General features: G+C 33.6%; 1 protein-coding gene across 2 annotated transcripts in view; it reads right to left on the reverse strand.

The window, feature by feature from the left end:
- The window catches only part of LOC118187959 (uncharacterized), a 91,650-nt gene that overhangs the window by 37,825 nt on the left and 30,774 nt on the right, over positions 1-23,051 (reverse strand). For both annotated transcript variants that reach the window (XM_085807528.1, XM_085807527.1), the window contains exons 5-7: positions 14,403-14,529; positions 8,442-8,554; positions 5,860-6,089 (exon numbers count right to left, since the gene is read on the reverse strand). In XM_085807528.1, the coding sequence (XP_085663654.1) occupies positions 5,860-6,089; positions 8,442-8,554; positions 14,403-14,529 (470 nt within the window). The remainder of the gene's footprint in view (positions 1-5,859; positions 6,090-8,441; positions 8,555-14,402; positions 14,530-23,051) is intronic.

The raw sequence follows: 23,051 nt of genomic DNA on the forward strand, positions 1-23,051 counted from the left end.
TTAGCTAATAATAACTTAGCAACAGGTGAAAAACATTTACTTGATTTGGTCACCCCTTAACTTGTACGTTAACCGTCTAACTAGAGCATTACCAATTGGCACATTGAAAATTATCTCATTTCTCTCACTAAGCTGGATACCAAACTGTTTTGCATTCCTCTTTCTCAAATAGATCTATCTCTTTAGTAGATTATTGTACAGGTAACAGACATTCTGTTACTTTCGGCTAAGTGGTAAAGTCACCAAACTCTGGTAGTTCCAACAAGGGTTCGATTCCAGGAGAACGGGCTGGCTGCATGGGCGTTTACGTGGTTTTTCCCATGTGTAACGTGTATATGAGCAGTTTCCCTTAAAAATTCCTCGACAAAAGCAGCCCTTCTTTTAGGCAGATAGCCCTAGTATGCTTTACCTTAGTCAAATAAGTCAAAACACACCATTGATGAAAAAAAAAAAGATTGTATTTGTCTTGAATAATTTCAACTGTATATGTATATTTGTTACTACAGAAAGAATTTATTTTTGCGTAAAATTCTGAATGCTTGAATTTTTAATTTATACAGAAACAGAGATAACAAACTAAAAAAATATTCTTTCTTATTAAAAATCTATTTAACAATATAATCCTTGTTAAATAGATTTTTAATAAGAAAGAATATTTTGAAAAAAAAATAAATGATTAATATATACTTACTTCTACATCGCACTTCCTAAGAAGCTTGTTTGTTTTAATTGAAAATGATAAAACATACTAGAGTTGTCTGACTAAGAAGTGGAATGCTTTCCTGGAAGATTCTGAAAGGAAACCTGGCTCACAATTGTATTTCAAACCAAGAAATCCACAAAAATTCCTATGCAGTCAGGCTGTACACCATGATTCGAATCCAGATTTAAAGATCAAATTCTGTGATTTTATCCAGTCGGCCACCTGAAGGCCCAATTTTGTAGCAAACTACAAGAATCGAGTCATTAAGAATTTAATAATTTGCTAATTCATTGCATTGGGTAAATAATTTGCATGTCACATAGATTTAAAATTCTAACATAGCACGCAAAGTCACATTTTCCTAAACAGGTATGGGCTAGCCAACGGTCAAGTGGTAATATCGCTGAACACTGGTAGTTCGACCCGGACTCTAGTTTTGGCAAACAGGCTGACTGCATGGACGCTTCAGTGGTTTTCCTTATGTGTAAAAGCCCACCAGTGGCCAAGCTGTAATGTCGCTGAAAACAGGTAGTTCGGTCTGAGGTTCGAATCCCATAAACGGGCTGGCTGCATGGCCGTTTTCGTGTTTTTCCCCATGTGTAATGTGTATATGAGGCAGTTTCTTTTAGGAAGTCCTCCACGAAGGCATCTCTCCACTTAGGCAGATAACTCTCGAGCCTTTGCCGTAATCACATAAACCAAAACCAAACTAACTTTATGTGTAAATACCAGCCAATTTTCCCTGGGTAGTTCCCTAGGAAAACATCCTTTCATTAATTAGATAATACTTTTTTTTGCTTTGCCGTAATCAAACAAACTAAACTAACCCTAAGACAGTCATGTGCTTTATCACCTTTTTAAAGGAAGTTCCACATTCAACATTTACAGCAGTAATGAGATAATTTTATTTGTTTACATATGTCATACTGTACACGTTCGAATATTGAAGAGGATAATTATAATGCTCTTTCGGCTGATCAAAGAATAGATAGAAACGGATCAAAGAATAGATGGAAATAGATGATACAAATGTATCTTTACATAGATCTTATATACACAGGTAGATAACACACATTTAAGAATATCAAATTTATGCATAGAAATATTGCTTTTGAATGAATATTACAAAAATATTTTTCAGAAAGACAATTTAAGGGGGAAATTATTGTGTGATATTCATTCTAAAACAATATTTTCCTCCCTAAATTTATACGGTATTTTCTCCCTCCTTTCTGCATGCATTCGTGGCGTAACATAATGCACTCGATGCGTATTCAAGATGTCTAAATTTCGAGTCATGGCGAAGGCACTGCTAATTTTTCATGAGTTGCCAGCACAAATAAGCTAATGTCTCTACAGTGGCACTCAAAATAAGAAAAAAATGGGATGGATGATGATTCTTCACCACCAGAATTCCAGTCGCCCTTTAAAAGGGGGAGTATATAAGGTATTTTCTCCTTCCTTTCTGCATACTTTGCGGTATAATGGTAGCACCCTTGGTGCGTATTCAAGAAGTCCAGATTCAAGTCCCGGCAAGGACATTGCTCACTCTTCACGTCCTCAGCATCAAGAAAACCTAATGACTCTACAAATTATCTTTCTGAAAACCATATCTGTTTTTATATATAATATTTTACAAAAGGATTTAAAGAAAATTTAATCTTATTCTTTAAAAGAAAGTATATTTAATGTGTTTCTCTTCAAGGTATGCTATTTAGATTATTTCCTATCTTTCTTGTAAAATATTTACAAACAAATAAAGCTCATATATTTGAGATCGTTTGATATTCAAACTATGTATTTAATTTATTTTGAAACATCTTAAAAAGTCTGATGTGAACACAGCATGCCTAATAAATTAAAAACATTTGTTTGCTAAACTTCACTTGAACTTAAATCGTTTGAAAATGAGATATGATCTTCCATTTCAAAGTGCCATTTTCGCACTGCCAATTGCAGTAGAAAAGGGAGGTGCACAACTTGATGTTATTACAATCCCATACAGAAGCTTTCAACATTCTACAACCAAAACCGCTGAATTATGCTAGTCATAAGTCCTAAATATAAAATTTTAGCATTTTATGGTGAACCATTTATAAGGTCATATGTATGTATAAATGTCACGATGGAACTAATAAAAATTGATATATCCTTTGCAATATCAGAATTGAAAATTTTCGTGATTACAATACTTTATTTATTTCTCACAAGTTAAAATGGTGTCAAAAATAACTCACTGTTAATAAATTTATGATGCAATCTAAAGAATTATTTTAATCTAATAGTTTAATCTGGAATAAACTTAAAATATTAGAAAATTAAATATAAACATAACATTAAAATAAGTTGTCAAGCATTTATATTCGAAAAATTGGAACACGAGGGGGGAAAAATTCTCATAAATTCCCTTTGACTATGTATATTAAAAATTATTTTAACAGAAAATGTTTGTAAGAATGCAAGATTAATTTTTCACCATTATCGAAGCAATTCCCTAAAGAAACTGGAAATTTAAAGCATTTTACATAGTTTCTATTACTTATACATATTCACTAACTTTCTGTATTCAGCACATATCTTGATTGCTATAAGTAATATATAACCTAGATGTTAGTGTGCAAACTATAAAGTAGCCAAATAGGAGACAAAATATCTTTCTAGCAACCAATTTTGTGCCGAAGATACCATAGGGAGGAAAACTCAATTTCCCTTGCGAAATTCAACGGAGGGGAGAATTAGCTTAATTATAACCACATGTAGGGGTGCGCGATTTTCAAGTAGTTTGAATCAAAATACTAGCCATTTCTGCGAATGACCAGTCAAGTACACATGATTAATTTTAATGCCGTTTCCTGAAAAAGCCGAGCCGCTCAGAGGGTTCAAGCAATGTTCTCTACCATCAAGGAAATATTTGTGGTGTGATACCTAAACTAAAAATATTCAGCTGTATATTCCTCAAGTTTTCAGAAAACAAGTGTTTCAAGGAATTTATCACATCCAAGCATAAAATTGAATATAATGACATCAAAATTCATTTGGCCCAACATTAAGAAAGATGTAAAGTTGTGGACACGAACCTGCATTCCTTGCCAAACAGCTAATATCAGCCGGCATACCAAAACAAAATTAATCGAATTTGAAGTACCACCAGGAAAAATTTCTGCAATCCATATAAATCTCATCCCCATCCAAAGGGAATATTTACTGTCTTACATGCATTGACAGATTTTCGAACTGAATGGAAGCAATGTCTTTAGATAATATTTCAGTTGATAATGTCGCAACAGCCTTTTATAGCAAATGAACTATGTGTTTTAGAATGCCAAGCAAACTCATAAGTGATTCTGGATCCCAATTTAAACATGGCACATTAGGAACTTTGTCCAAAATCTGTCACATCAATTTATAACATACTACTGCCAACCACCCCTTGTGTAATGGCAATTTTAAGTGCATTCACAGAACATTAAAAACAGCATTAAAAGCTCAGAACAACATGTATTGGACTGACACATTACCAACAGTACTTTTAGATTTGTGTACTGCTATCCAAGAAGGTACAAATCATTCTATTATACAAGTAGTTTATGGCCAGAGTCTCAGATTTCCTGAGGAGTTTTTCAGCAAATCAAGTATCCAGATCAGCATAGGACTCTTTTGCTAATAACCTCCAGAAACAGATGGAAGTCGTCATAACCAGACAAATTCATAAAAATTCATCTGAATGGATATAAAGACTTCAAAAACTCTTCTCATGTGTTTCAGCAAATAGATTGGGGGAGGGACTCTGGAATCTCCTTTATGAAGGACCATTCCCTGTCATTGATCGCAAAGATAAATATTTTACTATTAATATAAAAGGAAAACATGTTAATGTATCCCTGGATCACTTGAAGACAGCTTTTATTTTAGCTCAGGAAAATTTAACAAAACCTGACAACAGCAAATTGCAGAGACTTGACTCAAATTCAGATATGGATCAAAAACATTCTCGCACAGGTAGAAATATATGTTTATAGTCCGACCATCTCAAACGCAACCTTGGCTGGCATTCCGCCAAAACACATAGACTCGTCAAAAAGGGGCATTACTACTTGCTGCAACGTGAAAGTCTTCTCTTCTCCAGAGAAGAGAGATATGCTAGAGAGAGAAAGAAAGTCTCCATCCTTCCACCCTATTTTGAAAATAATTCGTTCCGGATGGCGCATGCGTGTTTGTGCTCATGGTCGCAGATGAGGTAGTCAGACTATACCTGTTAGAATCAAAGATTGTATCTAAATTTTTCTGACAGTGGTCAAAACTGCAGTGCTAGTTACTACATATTTCTCCACCTTTGTAACCTTAGTTACTGGTCCGGGAGTAGTGTAGTGGGCCAGTTATTGCAGGAGTTAATAATTATGTTTTATTTCAAGTATTTTATGTTTTTGCATGTGTTTAATTGTTTTGAATTAACTTTTACATTTTGTTAATATTCATATTTTTTTACGCTAAATAGCAACTAGTAGTAATTCATGATTATTCCATTTTCAAATGTTGATTCTATTGTTATTGTTATTCAAGTACCAGCTCATTTTAATAGCAAAAAAATAAAAGCAGTTACTTAGCTATTCGTTAGTGATTCTTGCTGTTTCTAATTCTGTTTGAATATCAGTAGTCAAGACTGCAGATGAAAGAGATTAAACGTCTGCAGATTTACGCAGACCAACTTCACTGGCAAAACAAATTAATTAGAATATTTTATTTTGATTAATATTACTTCATATTTTATAAATTTCATAACTTATCTATTGTATCAAACGGCAGTATAAACTCCTCTAAAAAGAAATGTTAGTAACAAATCAATAAAATAAGTTTAAAATACCATGTATCCTAACTCATGCTTTAAGTAAATTATTTTTGTTAAGATGATTATTATATTTTAAAAAAATACATACTTATAAAATAAAATATGTAAAACTTATAAAATTATGTAAAACATATTCATGGATTTGTGATAGTTTTATCAAAAATGTTCTACGAATATTATGGAAATTTGATACAGGTCTCTCATCTTAAGAAGCAAAACTATTATTCTGCCTTTAGGCATTTAAATAAAGATTTTTTTAAATGATATTAAAACTGAAAGCACATATTCTAACTAAGTTTGAATGCCTTACTGTGATTAATGGATGTTATTCTTCCACCAATTCTTTCTTGTGCTTCTAAAATACTAACATCATTAAAGTTGCAGTTAGATAAATACAGACCACAAGTGAGGCCAGCAACTCCAGCTCCAATAATAAGCACTTTTAAATTGTCTCGGAGACTCTTTTTATAGGATAAAAGCTCAATTTTCTTATATTGTTCAGAGCTACATATATTGGTTAATTTCAGTACGTCTGAACACCTGAAATAAAAATTTCTATATATGATTTAAATTTACTTATTTTTTTTAACAATTTAAGAGTAGCACAACAAAGCTCTCATCAATTAAAAAAATTCAACTTCCTTTTTTAGCATTAATTTCATTTAAAAGACTAAATTTAAAAGATTAAATTTAAGATTTTAGATTTAAAAGGCAGATCAAAGACTCCATTAATTTCAAATAAAAAGTCATGGCAGATCATTCAAAGACTATCTGCCCCAAAAATTCATGTTCTAACATAAAAAAGTACATAAGATAACAAAAGAACATCATAATATATTCAAATTTTAAAACTGTTCAGATGTTTCAAACATACTGCATGCACTGTACATTAAGTTTTGCTGAATATTCCATTAAAGCATTGAAAACAAATTCATAAAACTTTAAAGTATTTATCTAAAAACGCATTAGGAAAATTTTTACAGTAAAAATGTTTGGTTTTCACGCAAACACTGGTATGGATTTCTTTATAACTTACTATCGCTGTTAGACTCTTATTTTTATGTATGAATGTTGCATTCTTTTGAGAAGATTATGGTTCACTAAATGAAAATAAGAAATTAGAACACATTACCAATTAACCAAAATAACCATAATAATTAAACCAAAATAACCATAATAATTAAATTTAGTCTTCTTTTGGTATGAATATTAGAAAATAAAAATTCATCCTCTTTCAATCTTGAACCAGTTAAATAAATTACTAGAAAAGTTCTTAGAAATCATTAGTATAATTGTTTGATTAATGTAAAAGCAAATGAATATAAAAATTTTAATCTCCTTAAATATTTTTAGTTTAAATTCAGCTTGGCTCTGGCACTTCTTTAAGCATGAAACAGTAGACAGAATTGCTGAAATTATGTGTACATTTACGTAGTACCTCAAATAAATACCAAACACTTATATAAAGCTAAAAATAAAGTCATATGTAATCTTTCTTTTCTTCCCCCCCCCCTTTTTTTTAAAGGAAAGTGCTACTTTAAACATATCTTCGTCAAAGATATCTGATTTTCACTTGAAAAAGGATTAAGTGTTGCATTATGCTGTCACTACACAAGAGCATGACTTATACTACAATACATCATACTTTTTAAAGCTATCTAATGCTTATTTACATTGGATCTTCTGTCAATGTTTCCCTTACTTTTTCTACACCAAACAAATTAAAAGCACAAGAATCACACAAGTGCATCTCATCCATTCACCAGGTATGAAACTGGAAATCGAATTGTGGAGGCACAAAAAAATACTATCATTATTTCTTAATACAGTCAAAAGTCTTTAATCCGGATGTCCATAATCCAGAATGATCTATAATCCGGACCTCAAAGCTGCAAACTTTCTGCGCATGCGTAAATGCATAACACATTTATGCATGCGCATATACGTTTATGCATGCGCGTTTAATGTATAATGGATGGTATAAGCTAAGCTAAAATTATCTAATTATCTATTTCAGTTAATGTTGCAGATAGCATTGTTCCTTAACCTTCTAATTGGATCCGGCTTATTAATTTTTGCAGACTGTTAGAGCAATTTTATAAAAGTTAGCTTGAACTTTCCATTATGTCAAAAAGAATTTCTAATTCTGGAGCTGCCAAAGAATCTACAAAGCAAAAGCATGTTTCGATGTCCATCAAACAAAAAGTGGAATTGCTGCAAAAAATGGATAAAGGCATTTCCTTTGTTTCTCTAACCATTCCGAAATCTGTTAATCAATTTCACGCTGCTCTGCAAGGGGGGGCATCGCGGAACGCAATTAACTGGAAGTTGATCTGTCAGCACTATCCTCATCTTCAGGGCAGATGTTTTTATTTTATTCGGCTTATAATTCCATACTAAATGTAATATTTCATCTCGATGTACTCCGTCTTTGAGATGATTTAAATCAAATTCCTCGTCATTATAAATATCACGAATACACATCAAACAGTTTTCTGGTTGCAATTTTCCAATTTTGACTATGCGTAATGTATGCTTTACGCATGCGCACATTGAAAGAAATGTTTAATAAAGTAAACAAATATATATTAAACTTTTTTTTTGTAAATTTTGATACCCTTTAGATCATAATTGCTCTTTATTTCATAAATTACGGTTTCAAATTTTTAATTTTATAATCTCTACATGCCATCTTACCAGATTTAAATTGTTGATCTATTCTCCGGAAAAAATCGATAATCCGGAATCGCCGAAGTCCCGACGAGTCCGGATTAAAGACTTTTGACTGTACTACTTAACATTCTATCCAGAATATTCTTACCACATACATAGAAATGCAAGTATACATGCTAGAAATTTTAGTTTGATTCTTTTATCATTTTAAGTTAGTACCTGTAGTGTCGATGCAACCTGTCAGCTTCACGAAGACCACTTTCACAAGCTCCGTGAACAGTAGAAAAATAACTACTATGCGAAGCTTCTCCAGCAAACAAAAGAACAGGGTGCTAAAATAAATATTTAAATTTTTTTCACTGTACCTTTTACACCATCACAGTCTAAAGATCAATCACAAATGATATTAAATAAATGGAATATACTTCTGTAGATTGCTTACAAATAAGCAAATTTAATTAAATGAGGAAAAAAATGAAATGAATACTAAATACTGTACTAATTATCTACATTGAAAAACTTACATGATGCACAAAAAAGGAAAGAAAAACATTTAGTTTTTTTTTATTCTACAGATAAACACACATGAATGCTTTGCATTGCGCTGATTTTGCCACGGTTGCAGTCAGGGATACTTTCCTGTTAACAGGGTGCCAGTTGCCAAATTTGCACCAAATGATATCACCTGTTTATATCACACTCTACAATGTTTGATGCCAAGGCTGCGCACGATGCCAAATTTCGACAGTTCTCTGGCTTTTTTTTAGTAAAACCAGATATCTGTGTAGATGAGGAGAATGAAACTGCTGCTTTATACACAGTATATATATACATACATATTATGTATAATCATACCATGTATGTATATATATATATATATATACTACTGTAGTATACATAATATATCTATATATACATAATAGTATGTAATTATATACACAATTTGTTTTTACTTACAAAAAACAGAGAATTGCATAAATTGGGCATGACGCACATTTAAGTACTACACATATTATATTATAGGATACATCACTGTCACTACAAGTTCATTTTTTTCCTGAAGCTTTAGGAATCATTAAGGTTTTTTGCCATTTAGTTAGACTTTATGTCAGCATTTGCAGTTGCCACTAACTGTCACCCCATTAACTTTTTCGTGCCGACTATCACGCATATGGGCAAGTAAGAAATGCACTCATTTCCCAGATGGCACACTGGCACCACAGGCTGTCACACATTCGTGCCAGTATCCTGGAGCATTTAGAAACTATAACTTTTGCCACAAAATGGCACTGCATGTCCACAGGATTTGAGATACATGTAGATTTGACCTTCCACACGAAATGAGAGAAATGTGATTCACTCAGAGGAAGAGGGAAAACATAATGTGAAAAAAACAAGGTTTGGCTTTGCCTCTTGAGCTCACCACATGATATTAACATTCAAGTTTTTGATATTCCTACGAATCCTTTTTTTACTCTTTCTTCACTACTTTGTAGGGTCTTATAGAGTTACTATCTGGAGTTCTGTTATGTTTTGTGCTGCTTTCGAGTATATTTTGCATTCTTCACTTTTTATTTTGAAAAGCTTAAACTCCAGTTGATTATGCCAAAAAAGTGTTGTTTATCAGAGGAAGGATACAGTAAATGAGCCACTTAGTGACATGGATGAGAGTGATGATTCATTTTCTAAAGCAAGGATGTCAAACTCGCTGCCCACAAAAAATATTTTTGCGGCCCGGCCAATATATCGGCAAATAATAATATATAATAATAAAATAACATATCGACGAAGAAAAAATGAAATGTTTACTGCTAAGTAATTAGCGATAATTTATTCAGTGTTGTTAGATTACTCACAGCGAGCTGACACACACACACTACTTAAAATACAAATGCGTGTGAGTAGCTTGCGTTCAGCTACCTTCGGCTTTTGGGGGACACATGCACTCAGAACTTGTACGCATCCCCGATAGCCGAATGTGGCCGAACTCATGGTCTCAGTTTTCCAATCATAGTTTTGTACGATATATTGGTGCATGCATGTGCATGCACTTTGCTTTATTATTAATTATTACTTAATTCATATTGTTACGGATTTCATAGTTATTTATTTAGTTAGTTTTTTTTTTTTTTATTTAGAATTGTAATTAGATTTGCTTCATGTTGCCTTAGCAACGCAGACGATTTTTGAAAAGACAGCTGCGTTGGAAGGTTAAAAATAGAACAGCGCGTGCATTTAATACCTAATAAATAAATATCTCGTAATTGCTGTTGCCATCCACAAAAATCCAGATATTTATAGATGTTTCCAGTATATTCGAGAAATTAATTATAAAGATTATAAAAGCCGAGAACAAACAACTCATCTCAGTAGTAGCTGTAGTTCTAGCGAACTGTTTGTTTACTTAATGCTGTGATTGATTTGTAGCGATTTCGCTGTGAGATAGAATTAGTTTCTTTGTTTTGAATTGATTTTTGCTAAACGTGACATTTTGTGATATTGTTAGAATATTTTTGAAGAAATATTTCAGCATTTTGATTTATCTCTTGTGGAAAGAATAAATTTTTGTTAACTTTTTAACGTTAACCGTGTTTATTCCAGCCCTTTGTATTCAGTATGTCTATATCAAAACCAAGTGGTAGTAAAATTAAACGAAAAATCGCTGACGAACATAGAATATTCCAAGTAAAATGGGAATTAGAATATTTTTTCTGTGAAATAAAAGATAAAATAATCTGCTTGATATGTAATAATACTACTAATGTACCGAAGTTATATAATATTAAACGTCATTACGAACAACACAAATCGAAATATAACAATTACGAAGGATTAATGAGAGAAGAAAAGTTGAAAGAGCTGAAGTTAGGAGTGAAAAAGCAACAGTCCATGTTTAGTAAAGTATTGCAAGAAAGTGAAGCGGCGGTACATGCAAGCTACGTCTTGCCCGAGTTGATAGCTAAACATTCGAAGCCTTTTACTGACGGTGATTTCATCAAGGAATGCATAATGAAAGCTGGAGAAATTGTTTGTCCTGGAAATGTTAAGGCTTTTCAATCAATTTCACTGTCTCGAAATACAGTTGCGGAAAGAGTTACTGATTTAACCGCGAATTTAAGTGATCAGATCAAAGCAAAATCATCTAGTTTCGAAAGTTTCTCCATTGCCTGTGACGAGAGCACGGACATTAGTGGCAAAGCTCAATTAGCAGTGTTTCTTCGTTCTTGTGACAAGAATTTTAACATTTTTGAGGAATTACTGGAACTAATACCGATGCCTGGTACTACCACAGGAGAAGATATATTTACTTGTGTTTTGGGACTTCTGCAGAAATACAATCTACCTTTGGCAAAATTAAATTCTGTAGCTACAGATGGTGCTCCATCAATGACCGGGAAAAACAAGGGCTTCGTAGCATTACTAAGAAAAAAACTTAGTGAAATTCACGGTTCAAACACTCATCATATGCATTGTATTATACATCAAGAAGTTCTATGCACGAAAGTAATAAATATGGAGAATGTTTTGTCATATATAAAAAAAGTTATAAATTTTATAAGATCTCGAGGTTTAAATCAGCGTCAATTCACTGCTTTCTTAAGTGAGATATATAGTGTATATTCGGGCTTGTCCTACTATACCGAGGTACGTTGGTTATCTTGCTCCAAGATTCTAAAACAATTCTGGGATTTGAAAGAAGAAATATGTCAGTTTTTAAAAACAAAAAATCAAGACGTAAGTTTGTTTTACGATCCAATATGGATACAAGATTTATCTTTCTTGGTTGATATAACCAAACACTTAACCGATTTAAATTTATCGTTACAAGGAAAAGATCATATCATTACGAACATGTTTGGCATAATTAAAGCATTCAAATGTCAACTCGTTCTTTGGGAAAAACAACTTAAAAATGAAGATTTGACGCACTTCCCGGCGTGAACAAATCAAGTTTAGATGATACCTGTTCGTATCAAAAATACGCAGAAAAAATTGCAAATTTAACAACTGAATTTGAAACGAGGTTTAATGATTTTAGTTCCCTCGAAGACAAATTTTTTTTGTTTTCTTCGATTTTCTCAATAAGTATTGACTCAGTACCCAGCCATATGCAAAGAGGTGATCGAGATTCAATGCAACTCAAATTTGCAAGCAAAATTCATTGAAGTGGGCGTGCCTGAATTTTACAAATATTTACCAGCCAGGTTTGAAAATACTCAAAAATTCGCATATGAAATTATTTCCATGTTTGGTAGCACTTATCAGTTTCAGCGGTTATTTTCAGTCATGAAAGGTAATAAGTCTCCTATTAGAAACCATATTAATGATGCTCACCTTGGGTCAGCATTGAAAGTTATCACTGCAAACAAAATTTCTCCCGAAATAGGAAAGATAATAGGAGAGAAGAGATGTCAAGTATCAGGACGTAAACATTAAATTTTTCTTGTTCTTTTCTATATAAATATATATATGTTTATTATTGTATTATTCAAAATAAATCTACATTTCTATGAATCTTGAATTCCCCCCCCCCGGCTAAAGTTAAACCTTGTTTGTTTGGCTCAAGTGTACCTATGAGTTTGACATCCCTGTTCTAAAGTAATATTTCTAGTGATTCTAATATGGGCATTTATTGTTAGAAGGTGACTTTTCTGTGTGCCTGCCTTGCCATGAAAGATTTTGTTACTTCTTCTAGTAAATAGTCTTTCTTGTACTTTTAAAATTAATTTTGAAGATTATTAATGTGTTTTGTAAATTAAAATATTGGAATATTTTGAATAGCTCATCTGAAAACTATTTTTAAAGTAAGCAATTTTTTACATGTAAAGAAAAAATATTATTAAGTGATAATTTTAATTTATATGATAGCTTAAGTAATAATCTAAAATGGTTCCAAAAATCATGATGTTAGGAGTTAAACTTGTTTTTATGCTTTGTTTCCCTAAAGTTAGGCTTAGCGACGCTAAACCCTCGTACTGTGGGAGCATTCATTTTGACTCCCCTCCATCCTGAAGGAATGTTTTAAACAAAGACACATAATCTTTAAAGGGTTAACAGAAAAGTTATAAAGATAACATGTATAAAATGTTATGGGATTAAATATTTTACCATAAATACATTTAGGTAACTACACTTAAACCTAAAAAAATATTCAACAAAACAACAATTTAAACAAAAATATTGAATAATGTATAATCAACATTTGGAAATACTATGCACCGCGTCCAGTAAAATACTTATGTGCACTTTCTTTCTGAAATTGTTAGTTCTAAATATATACTACCATTTGCAAATGTGTTTTCTGATTACACAAAATCCATGTTGTAGGTGTTTTTTTAATTTAGAAAATCAATTTGGTTAAAAATTCAAAAATCTAACACTTTACAGAATCTTCCAGTTCCTATAATTTTATTTAAGAAACATTTGTACTCATTATAAAAAATTACATAAAAAATTTGACTTCTGGATAGAAAAAAATTAGATATTTAAAATTTGAGAAGTCGGACTTCATTTTCAGCTTACTATGAGAGGTTACAAATTAGAATAATTCAAGGCTGAGTTTTTGGTCCTTCGCTGCCATTCAATGATATTATTTTATATATATATACTAGTATGTGATATTCTTCAATTTATGACTGTGTTATTGTGGTATGCCAAAAAAATTTTCACACATGTAGTTTATAGCTTTCAGATGCTAATATTACATTATTACTATACTCGTGCATTTTTAAGGACTTTTCTGGACATAGTGTATAAACTTATAATAACTTTTACAGAATCACTAGTATTACATAAATATGCAATAACTTTGAAATTATTTCTCTTTATGTTGCTAGACCTATTAAAGAATAATGTAATGCTCATTTCATTAAATGAGAAGACAAAGCGTTTTTAAACCTTTATTAGTTGATTTGCATAAATTATAATCAGTTATGTGCTTTAAATTCCTCATTACAACAACCCAAACATGATACAGGAAATGAAATGCATAATGCAAGTACTGCTATATAAATTCCATTTCTGAGGAAGTTAATAAGTGAAACATTCAGAAGTTTTTCTTCAGATCTAGGCATAATAATAAATATCTTCCTAGTTCAGAAGAAGCACTGTACTGCCATGCCTTACAGTTTGTACTGTATCACTGATAAAAACAGTATGGATATATGAAATTTTTCGTACCTTATATGAAGATAAATTAGAATATTCAGGTTCAGCAACATCTGAAGGTAAAGCATTTGCCTTAGCACAGTCAACGGAAAGATAAGAATAAGACCCATATGTAGTTGCATCTGAAAGCCATGATGATCTGGAAGAGGACAATTTAGATGGAACATTAATTACTGCAAAAGGAATCAAACAATTATAGTACTGTTTAAATTTTTCTTATTTTTCTTTATAAAAAGCACTGCAAAACAAAACCTCTTAAGAACTTCTGTTTTGGTGCATAAAGATCTGGACAACAATATACACTCTATTCAACCCTATTCATTGATGTCATGGCATAGGGCAAGTGTCAGCAAAAGATTTGGTAGGCACATAAAGTATAGCATTTGCAAAACACTTCAGTTCCTGTTGCCAAGAATAGACAGAGAAATCCATCACATTTACAAAAAAGGAATGATTATTGGCATTTCGGGTAAATGAGGGAGCATTTCAAAAATAGTGCAATTCATGAAATGTTCACATGCTGCAGTGGTGAGAATGTACCACGAATAGCAAAACTGCATAGTAAAAAATAAGTGGTGTGAAAACTGCCAAGCAATATAAGGCATAGATGATAGAGTTGAAGAGTGGCTCTGCAACTCTGCAGTATGCTTAGGGTGATCAACATGCTACAGTGGAGCAACTTAGCTAACCCTAGCTGAATCAGAAGCTGCTGCATCCAAAGTGATTCCGTTGTATCAAAAGTGAGAGTTCAGAAAACTTTCTATGCTAGGGCTTCACAGCAGATGGATGATGAAAGCACATGTGCAAATGACTGTACATCAGTGGTATAGGCTGGAATTTTCACAAGAGTTCCAATTATGTACCTTCCCCAATAGACAAAAAGACTACAGCAAAAATGATTAATCATGTCTTTTTGCTTCACTGGACTGATGGACAATGTCATGTGCAACAAAAAATATCAAAGAGCAAATATCTCTTTAACTATTTATAGAGGAGTACAAGCTGATGGAGAAAATATTATGGTCAAGAGAATGTTTCCGTGGCATTTCTTTAGATCTACTCATCATTGTGAATGGCACTATGGAATGCATTAAGAAGTCATCAATTTGTGCAGATCATGTATACCCATAAATAAATGCAGATATTCTCTCCTGGGAATGATGACATCTTCTGGCACAACAAAGTGACTTAGCACGCAAGTAAGAATGTACATAAGTGGTTAGAAAAGCACAAGGAAGACTTAATTGTACATTCCTGCCCTATATTTTCTAGATTTAAACTCAGCTGAGAATCTGAGAACCATGTTGATCAGATGTTCACTGTATAGATCCTCTGCTACACACTCTCCATTAATTATAGTTGCACTACAATCAGCATGGTTCTTGTCAACACTTCCCAGCACTACACCAAGTCCTTCCCAGACAGATAAGCTGCTGTCTGCACTGCAGACGATGGTTATTCTGGATACTGAGAGGTGGTCACAATAATGTAATTTGACATGTAATAAACATTACATCATCATAATTCATTACTGATATATTTCATAACTAACCAGCCTGGTAGCTTCAGTCAATATGCAGAGTAACTGTACCAGTTGAAAATGAATCAATTTCTTCTATTCATTAATGCAAAACAAACAAAAAATTAGACAACAATAATTAAATCAATACTAGCGGGCAAGCCCGCCAGCTGAGCGGGCTGAGGAATAAAGGCCAATAACATGAGCGGGCTGAGAAAAAAGGCCCCGAGGAATAAAGGCCAATAACAGCGGGCTGAGAAAAAAGGCCCCGAGGAATAAAGGCCAATAACAGCGGGCTGAAGTCCAATGTTATTGGCCTTTGATGCTAAAGCAAAGTTTATAAAATTAAACATTTAGCAGTAGTAGCAGTAAAAGCTCCCTGATATACTATGTTGTGCAGACATTGAAGACAATAAAAAGTTTCGATCTTAACCAATTTATTAACAATATAATAAAGAATAAAAACACAGAAAATAAATTTAAACAATATCAGAGTCTTAGGAAAATATAATATAACCATCATTCATCAAATAATATTTTTACCTGGTTTCCAAAAACACTGGCATTCACAAACAAAATATCCTAAACAGTAATTATGCGGCCTAAAAATGAAGTTAGCTACACATTCAAAAAGTCCATGATCAATGGTTGAGAAAACACCTGAAATTTAAATCAAGTTCTTGAAAGCACTCAAAACCGGACTAACTCCTTTTCCATTAGTTGAAAACGAAGAATCGCCGCTCACGTATTTTAAATGCCACCGTCATTGAAGAACACAGATGCCGCCCACGGCAGTCACTCACATGGTAGCCTCTGGAACCAAGGAATTTATTCTGGAACAATCATCTTGTGGATATGAACCAAGGAACTCATTCCGGAACAATCATCTTGTGAACAGGAACCAAGGAACTTTATTCACCGGACTGCATGCATCCTTCTGAAGGGGCTGGAAACCGCACACCCAAGTGCCAGGAAAGCAGGAACTAGAAGGAGGGTTGAGCCAGAGCGACGTGAGATACTTATAGCAGAGGTAGGCATGACGTCATCTCACGGCAGCCAATCAGCTATCGGCACGAATCGGCTTTCCACATGACGTAACATCACGTTTCATTTTTGCATCTGAATTAGGTTGAAACAGTCCGTTCTCAAAGCAAACAGTGGCAGCAAGAAAAAGAAGTAGAAGTAACTAATATATTACATTAAAAATAAGAACTAAGCCTAATAAATATTTCAAGGAGGAGAGATGATGCAGTAAAAGGTTTACAATAAGTTATATTTTCCAACAAATGCCCCCCCACATCATCATCTCCGACCTGAAATAAAAAACTGAATGCCAGCATCTTTACAAAATTCAAAACAAGAATAAATAAATATCACAATTTCTTCAATTCAGAAATTTTTAAGAAAAAAATTTTCCTTTGGGAACATCTTATCCCATTATTCAAAAATTTACCATAACAAAAAGTCCAACATGTTACAAAACAATACAAAGACATATATGATCACACACTCAATACTTTTACCCAGGGCCCTGGTCATTCATACAACATTCTACACTATACAGTTTTACATTTACCTAATATCCATCATAATATGACTTATAACATATTAGTTTCAAATAAACAAAACTCTTAATTAAAATACACACAAAAACAAATTTCATAAGAAAATTGTTCCACAAAATCTTATCAGGTTATGCTTAGTCAGCGGTTTTGTCATGGGATCAGCCAGATTATCTTTACTTGGAACATATTTTAAATCAAAAATTTCCCTGTTCAATAGATCACAAATGAAAAATAGTTTCACATCTACCGTAATTTCCGGAAGAAACGCCGCGGCGTTTGCGTGTTTAAAACTTAAATTTTCAGCAGGTGCGTCGTTTCTACCCATGCGGCGTTTAGGTGCACTAAAAATAAAATATTTCCTATGATGGTCATTGTACATAGTTTGGATGGCCTTGTCATTGTGCATAGACTGGTGCTGTTCCCACACAAAATACCACTCAGTTGCTTTTTGCGAACGTTCTGATGGTGACGTACTGATGGTTTCTGCTTCGTGTACAAGTTACTTGTCTCAATGTAGATTGACTGTCAGTGCCAATTGTAGAAGAAGGTACATTGGTATCGGTTCTTTCCTCTATTTCAGGAAAATAGCCAACTGGAGTATCAGTAGATTGAAACTCTACCCTTTCTTCAGATTCCAAATCAGGAAGGGTGCCCAGTACAGCTCCACTGCCACTTTTCTGCATTCCAATCGACTCTTTAAAAGTAGCATTTAGGGTTTCTACTACCTTTTGCTCATTTTCCAACCAAATCTTGTACCCTTTTGTTCGTACGCTGTACCCAATCTATCGGCCCTTTGTTGCCTTTGGATCAAGCTTAGAATTTCTTTTAGCCTTTGGAATTCCCACATAGGCAATCGTTCCAAATGCCTTAAGGTGACGTACTGATGGTTTCTGCTTCGTGTACAATTCGAATGGGGTTCTATCTTGGCCCTTATGACAAATGCTATTAAATGAATATGCAAAATACATTACTGCATCTGACCAAAATTCGGAACTCATTCCACTATCATGTAAGATTGCACGTACATTGTTGAGAGCTGTCTGATTAAATCTCTCACAAACTCCATTCTGTTCTGGAGTATATACATCTTTAAATTCGTGCTTTACACCATTTTTATTACAATATGACCTGAATTGATCATTATCATATTCTCGCCCATTGTCAGTCCTAAAGTATTTCAATCTAAGGTTCAAAGATCTTTCCGCACGTGCTATATGCCTTTCAAATACTTCAAACACCTGACTTTTCTCCACAATGGGGTACACTACCACGTAACGAAAATATTCGTCAATAAAGGAAACGAAGTAACGTTCACTATTCCTACTTGGAATGTTAATAGGTCCCCATACATCAGAAAAAACCCTTTCAAGCGGTCTCTTTACTTGAATACCTTCTAAGGGTCTATAGGAGATTCGTCTTTGTTTATTGATTTGGCAATGTTCACAAAACAAATTAGGTGAGTGCTTTAACACAGGAAGACCTCGAACTGAATGTCTCTTACTAGTCCTGACAATAGCACCATAATTTATATGACCAAACTGACCATGCCATAATTCACTATTGTTATGCTGAACTGTGGATGCCTCAAATTTTACAGATTTGTCCCCCTTTTTCACTATTTTCGGGAATACATGATAGTTACTTCCTATCAACTTAGCCTTGTACAAAGTTTCATTTTCATCATCAGTAACTTTAATTTGCCCATTTTTACCATAAAATCTTGCTCCATTGATATCCACCCTAGGTCCAGATATTAAATTTCGTCTCAGTTAAGGTGAGTATAACACATCTTTAAGCAAAATAACCGTATCCCCAAATTTCATTTTAACAGTATCCTTCCCATGAATTGGAAAAGTCACCCCATCAATAGCTACTAGCATATTCTCATTTTTCACAGGAGAAAAAGTATCAAACAATTCACGATTTTTACAAAAATGATGAGATGCAGCAGTATCAAATATCCAACTATCATCATTTTCCTCCAAATTGTTAACATTAGCTTGAGCTATAAAATGGGACTGAGCATGGGAATTATTTTTACCTTTACTCAACTTGGGTTTATTCTTACACTTAGGAGATGTTTTGTTACTACTAGATACAGCTGAAGAAACATAAGAAGCAGGTGAGGGTGATCTGGAAAAATTACCTTTCATTCTACAGTATTTTTGAATATGACCTGGATGGCCACATTTACAACAATTGAGCCCTTTAATCTGCTTAAATTTGGATTCACAGTGAGTACTTTGAACTTCTATAGTCTTATTGGAGTTTTCTTTATCTATCTCTCTTAAGTTAAGACGCGTTTCCTCTGCTAGTATTTCAAGTTCAACATTTTTAAATATGAACTTTTCATCTGGCCACCTCAAAACATTCTGAACTACTTGATCAAATTTATCTGGAAGGAACCTAAGAAACTGAAAACATATATATACGTCTCTTTCAGCCTGATTAATATCAGCTAACTTTTCAGTTATGCGTTTTAATCTAGAAGAAAAGAAACTAATACTTTCATTTGGCTTAATTTTACAATTTAAGAACTCTGAAAACAGGGACACATGTCTAGACCGATAATCTGGCTGGAAGTATTTGGCAAGCATATTCTATGCCACTACCGGGTCATCAATTTCACTTATCAAGCTTCTATATTCAGGGCTTACATTCATATAAATTAAAGATAATGCCAATCAACTTCTATTTTGATAGTCGGCAGTAAATTCTTTTGTAATACCCTTAACATCATTTAAATCAGGACACTTTTCAATACCTTTGACCAAAAGCCATGCATTTTTCTCATTTAAGACAAACTTCATATCTTTGGACCATGTAAAGTAATTACATGCATCAAGTTTAGCAATATTATGCATGACACTAACAGTAGCCATATTTGAATTTTAACAAAAACCATCCCCAATCTCTTAAGTCCTAAATTAACTTTAAACTTCAAAAGTCTGCACTAAAAAATAACTCAGAGGCTGGGCCCATAACCAAAATGATGCTAAAGCAAAGTTTAAAGTTTATAAAATTAAGCATTTAGCAGTAGTAGCAATAAAAGCTCCCTGAGATACTATGTTGTGCAGATATTGAAGACAATAAAAAGTTTCGAACTTAACCAATTTATTAACAATATAATAAAGAATAAAAACACAGAAAATAAATTAAAACAATATCAGAGTCTTAGGAAAATATAATATAACCATCATTCATCAAATAATATTTTTACCTGGTTTTCAAAAACACTGGCATTCAATACAAACAAAATGTCCTAAACAGTAATTATGCGGCCTAAAAATGAAGTTGGCTACACCTTCAAAAAGTCCATGATCAATGGTTGAGAAAACACCTGAAATTTAAATCAAGTTCTTGAAAGCACTTAAAACCGGACTAATTCCTTTTGCTTTAGTTGAACATGAAGAATCGCTGCTCACGTATTTTAAATGCCGCCTTCATTAAAGAACACAGATGCCGCCCACGGCAGTCACTCACATGGTAGCCTCTGGAACCAAGGAATTTATTCTGGAACAATCACCTTGTGGATATGAACCAAGGAACTTTATTCAGGAACAGTCATCTTGTGAACAGGAACCAAGGAACTTTATTCAACGGACTGCATTCATCCTTCTGAAGGGGCTAGAAACCGCACACCCAAGTGCCAGGAAAGCAGGAACTAGAAGGAGGGTTGAGCCAGAGCGACGCGAGATACTTATAGCAGAGGTAGGCATGACGTCATCTCACGGCAACCAATCAGCTATCGGCACGAATCGGCTTTCCAGATGACGTAACATCACGTTTCGTTTTTGCATCTCAATTAGGTCCGTTCTCAATGCAAACAGTGGCAGCAAGAAAAAGAAGTAGAAGTAACTAATATATTACATTAAAAATAAGAACTAAGCCTAACAAACATTTCAAGGAGGAGAGATGATGCAGTAAAAAGGTTTACAATAAGTTATCTTTTCCAACAGCCTTTATTCGAAAGTTGGACAGCGCATTCCCTGGGATCGAAAGTTGGACCGATCTATCAGTGTTCAGCGGTTTTGCATATACTGCATACACGATACACATGCCTAAAATCACGAAACCACCCATGCAGCCGGACCTTTCGCGGGTATTCGAAAGTTAGACCGAAATACCTGTGTTCAGCAGGCTGCGGCCGCTTTATTCACCTATGTATCCAGAAAATAGTGCATACACTATACACATGTGGAAAATCATGAAAACACCCACGCAGTAAGCCTGCTCACCGGGATTTGAAATTTGGTCCGAACTACCAGTGTTCAGCGGCTTTGCGCGGGCTGCGCTCGCATTATTAACATATGCATCCAGAAGATACTGCATACACGTTACACATCATGCGTAAAATCACGAAAACACACATGCAGGTAGCCCGCTCGCCGAGACACGAAAGTTGGTCCGAACTACCAGTGTTTAGCGGTTTGCGCGGGCTACGCCCACTTTATTTACGTATGCATCCACAATATACTGCATACACATTACACATACGGAAAATTACCAAAACACCTATGGAGCCAACCCGTTCGCCGGGATTTGAAATTTGGACTGAACTACCAGTGCTCAGCGATTTTACTGCTCAGGCTTTTAGCCAAGTGTAAGCGCAAAAATTTTCGGGTATAAATATTCAAACAGTAGATTCGTTATTAAAATTCCTTTTGATAAACTTCAGCATAATCACACACAAAAGTGCATCAATATATATATTAATGTAATTAATCAATCATAATTATTTATAATGAGAAAACTTTCCATATACGATGTCCAAGCAACAGAAATTCAATTTAAAACCCTGAACGAAAAAAAAATTTAGTCAGAATTTGAATAAATAGTTTATTTATTTTTATATTATTTATCTTTTTTTGCAATTAAAATTTCTTAATTAAAATTAAATTTAATATTAGCTTTATGCGAACAGAAACATTTGTTACCAAAAATACAACAATATATATATTAATGCACTTATACATAATAACAAAAGCAGTGAATGATTACGTAGCTCAGATTTAAGGTATTAGATATATTAATTCGTATTACTCAAAGTTGCTTTTCTTATTCAGATCCAAAAATCACGAATTGTTCGAAAAATGCACAAAAAATACGTATCTCGGCAGCCAACAGTCCCATCGACTCGAAATTTACGATCTTATAATTGCCAGATTTTGAAAAGATGTTTGGTCTTTGTTCCAGAGAGATTTGCAAATTAGAAGATTAATTAGCATAATGAATAAAAATGCTCCACTACGTTAATTTCATCCCTGGCGAATGGCCTTGACGATTCCCACGACCAAACGAAAACCAGCTTCTCCCCTCAAAACCCGTCGCCTTCGATTCCCAACCTGTCCACAAAAATATGGGAAGGAAAGAAAAAGGGAGTATTAGGGCGTTTTTAATTACCTCGTTAATTAGGCTCCTAATTCGCAAATCAGTGTGGAATCAATGCCATCAGTCGGTTTATCCTCTCGCGGGTTTAAAATTCAAAATTTCAAAGAAATCGGCCGGTAAGTTCCCGAGTTATCAATTTTTTGTGCATTTTTATGCTCAATTTCTCTAATTAAGAAAAATTCATAT

This window comes from Stegodyphus dumicola, chromosome X1 (genome assembly GCF_044657685.1).
Source record: "Stegodyphus dumicola isolate Sdum_Otavi_A_Nest chromosome X1, ASM4465768v1".
Lineage (NCBI taxonomy): Eukaryota > Metazoa > Arthropoda > Arachnida > Araneae > Eresidae > Stegodyphus > Stegodyphus dumicola.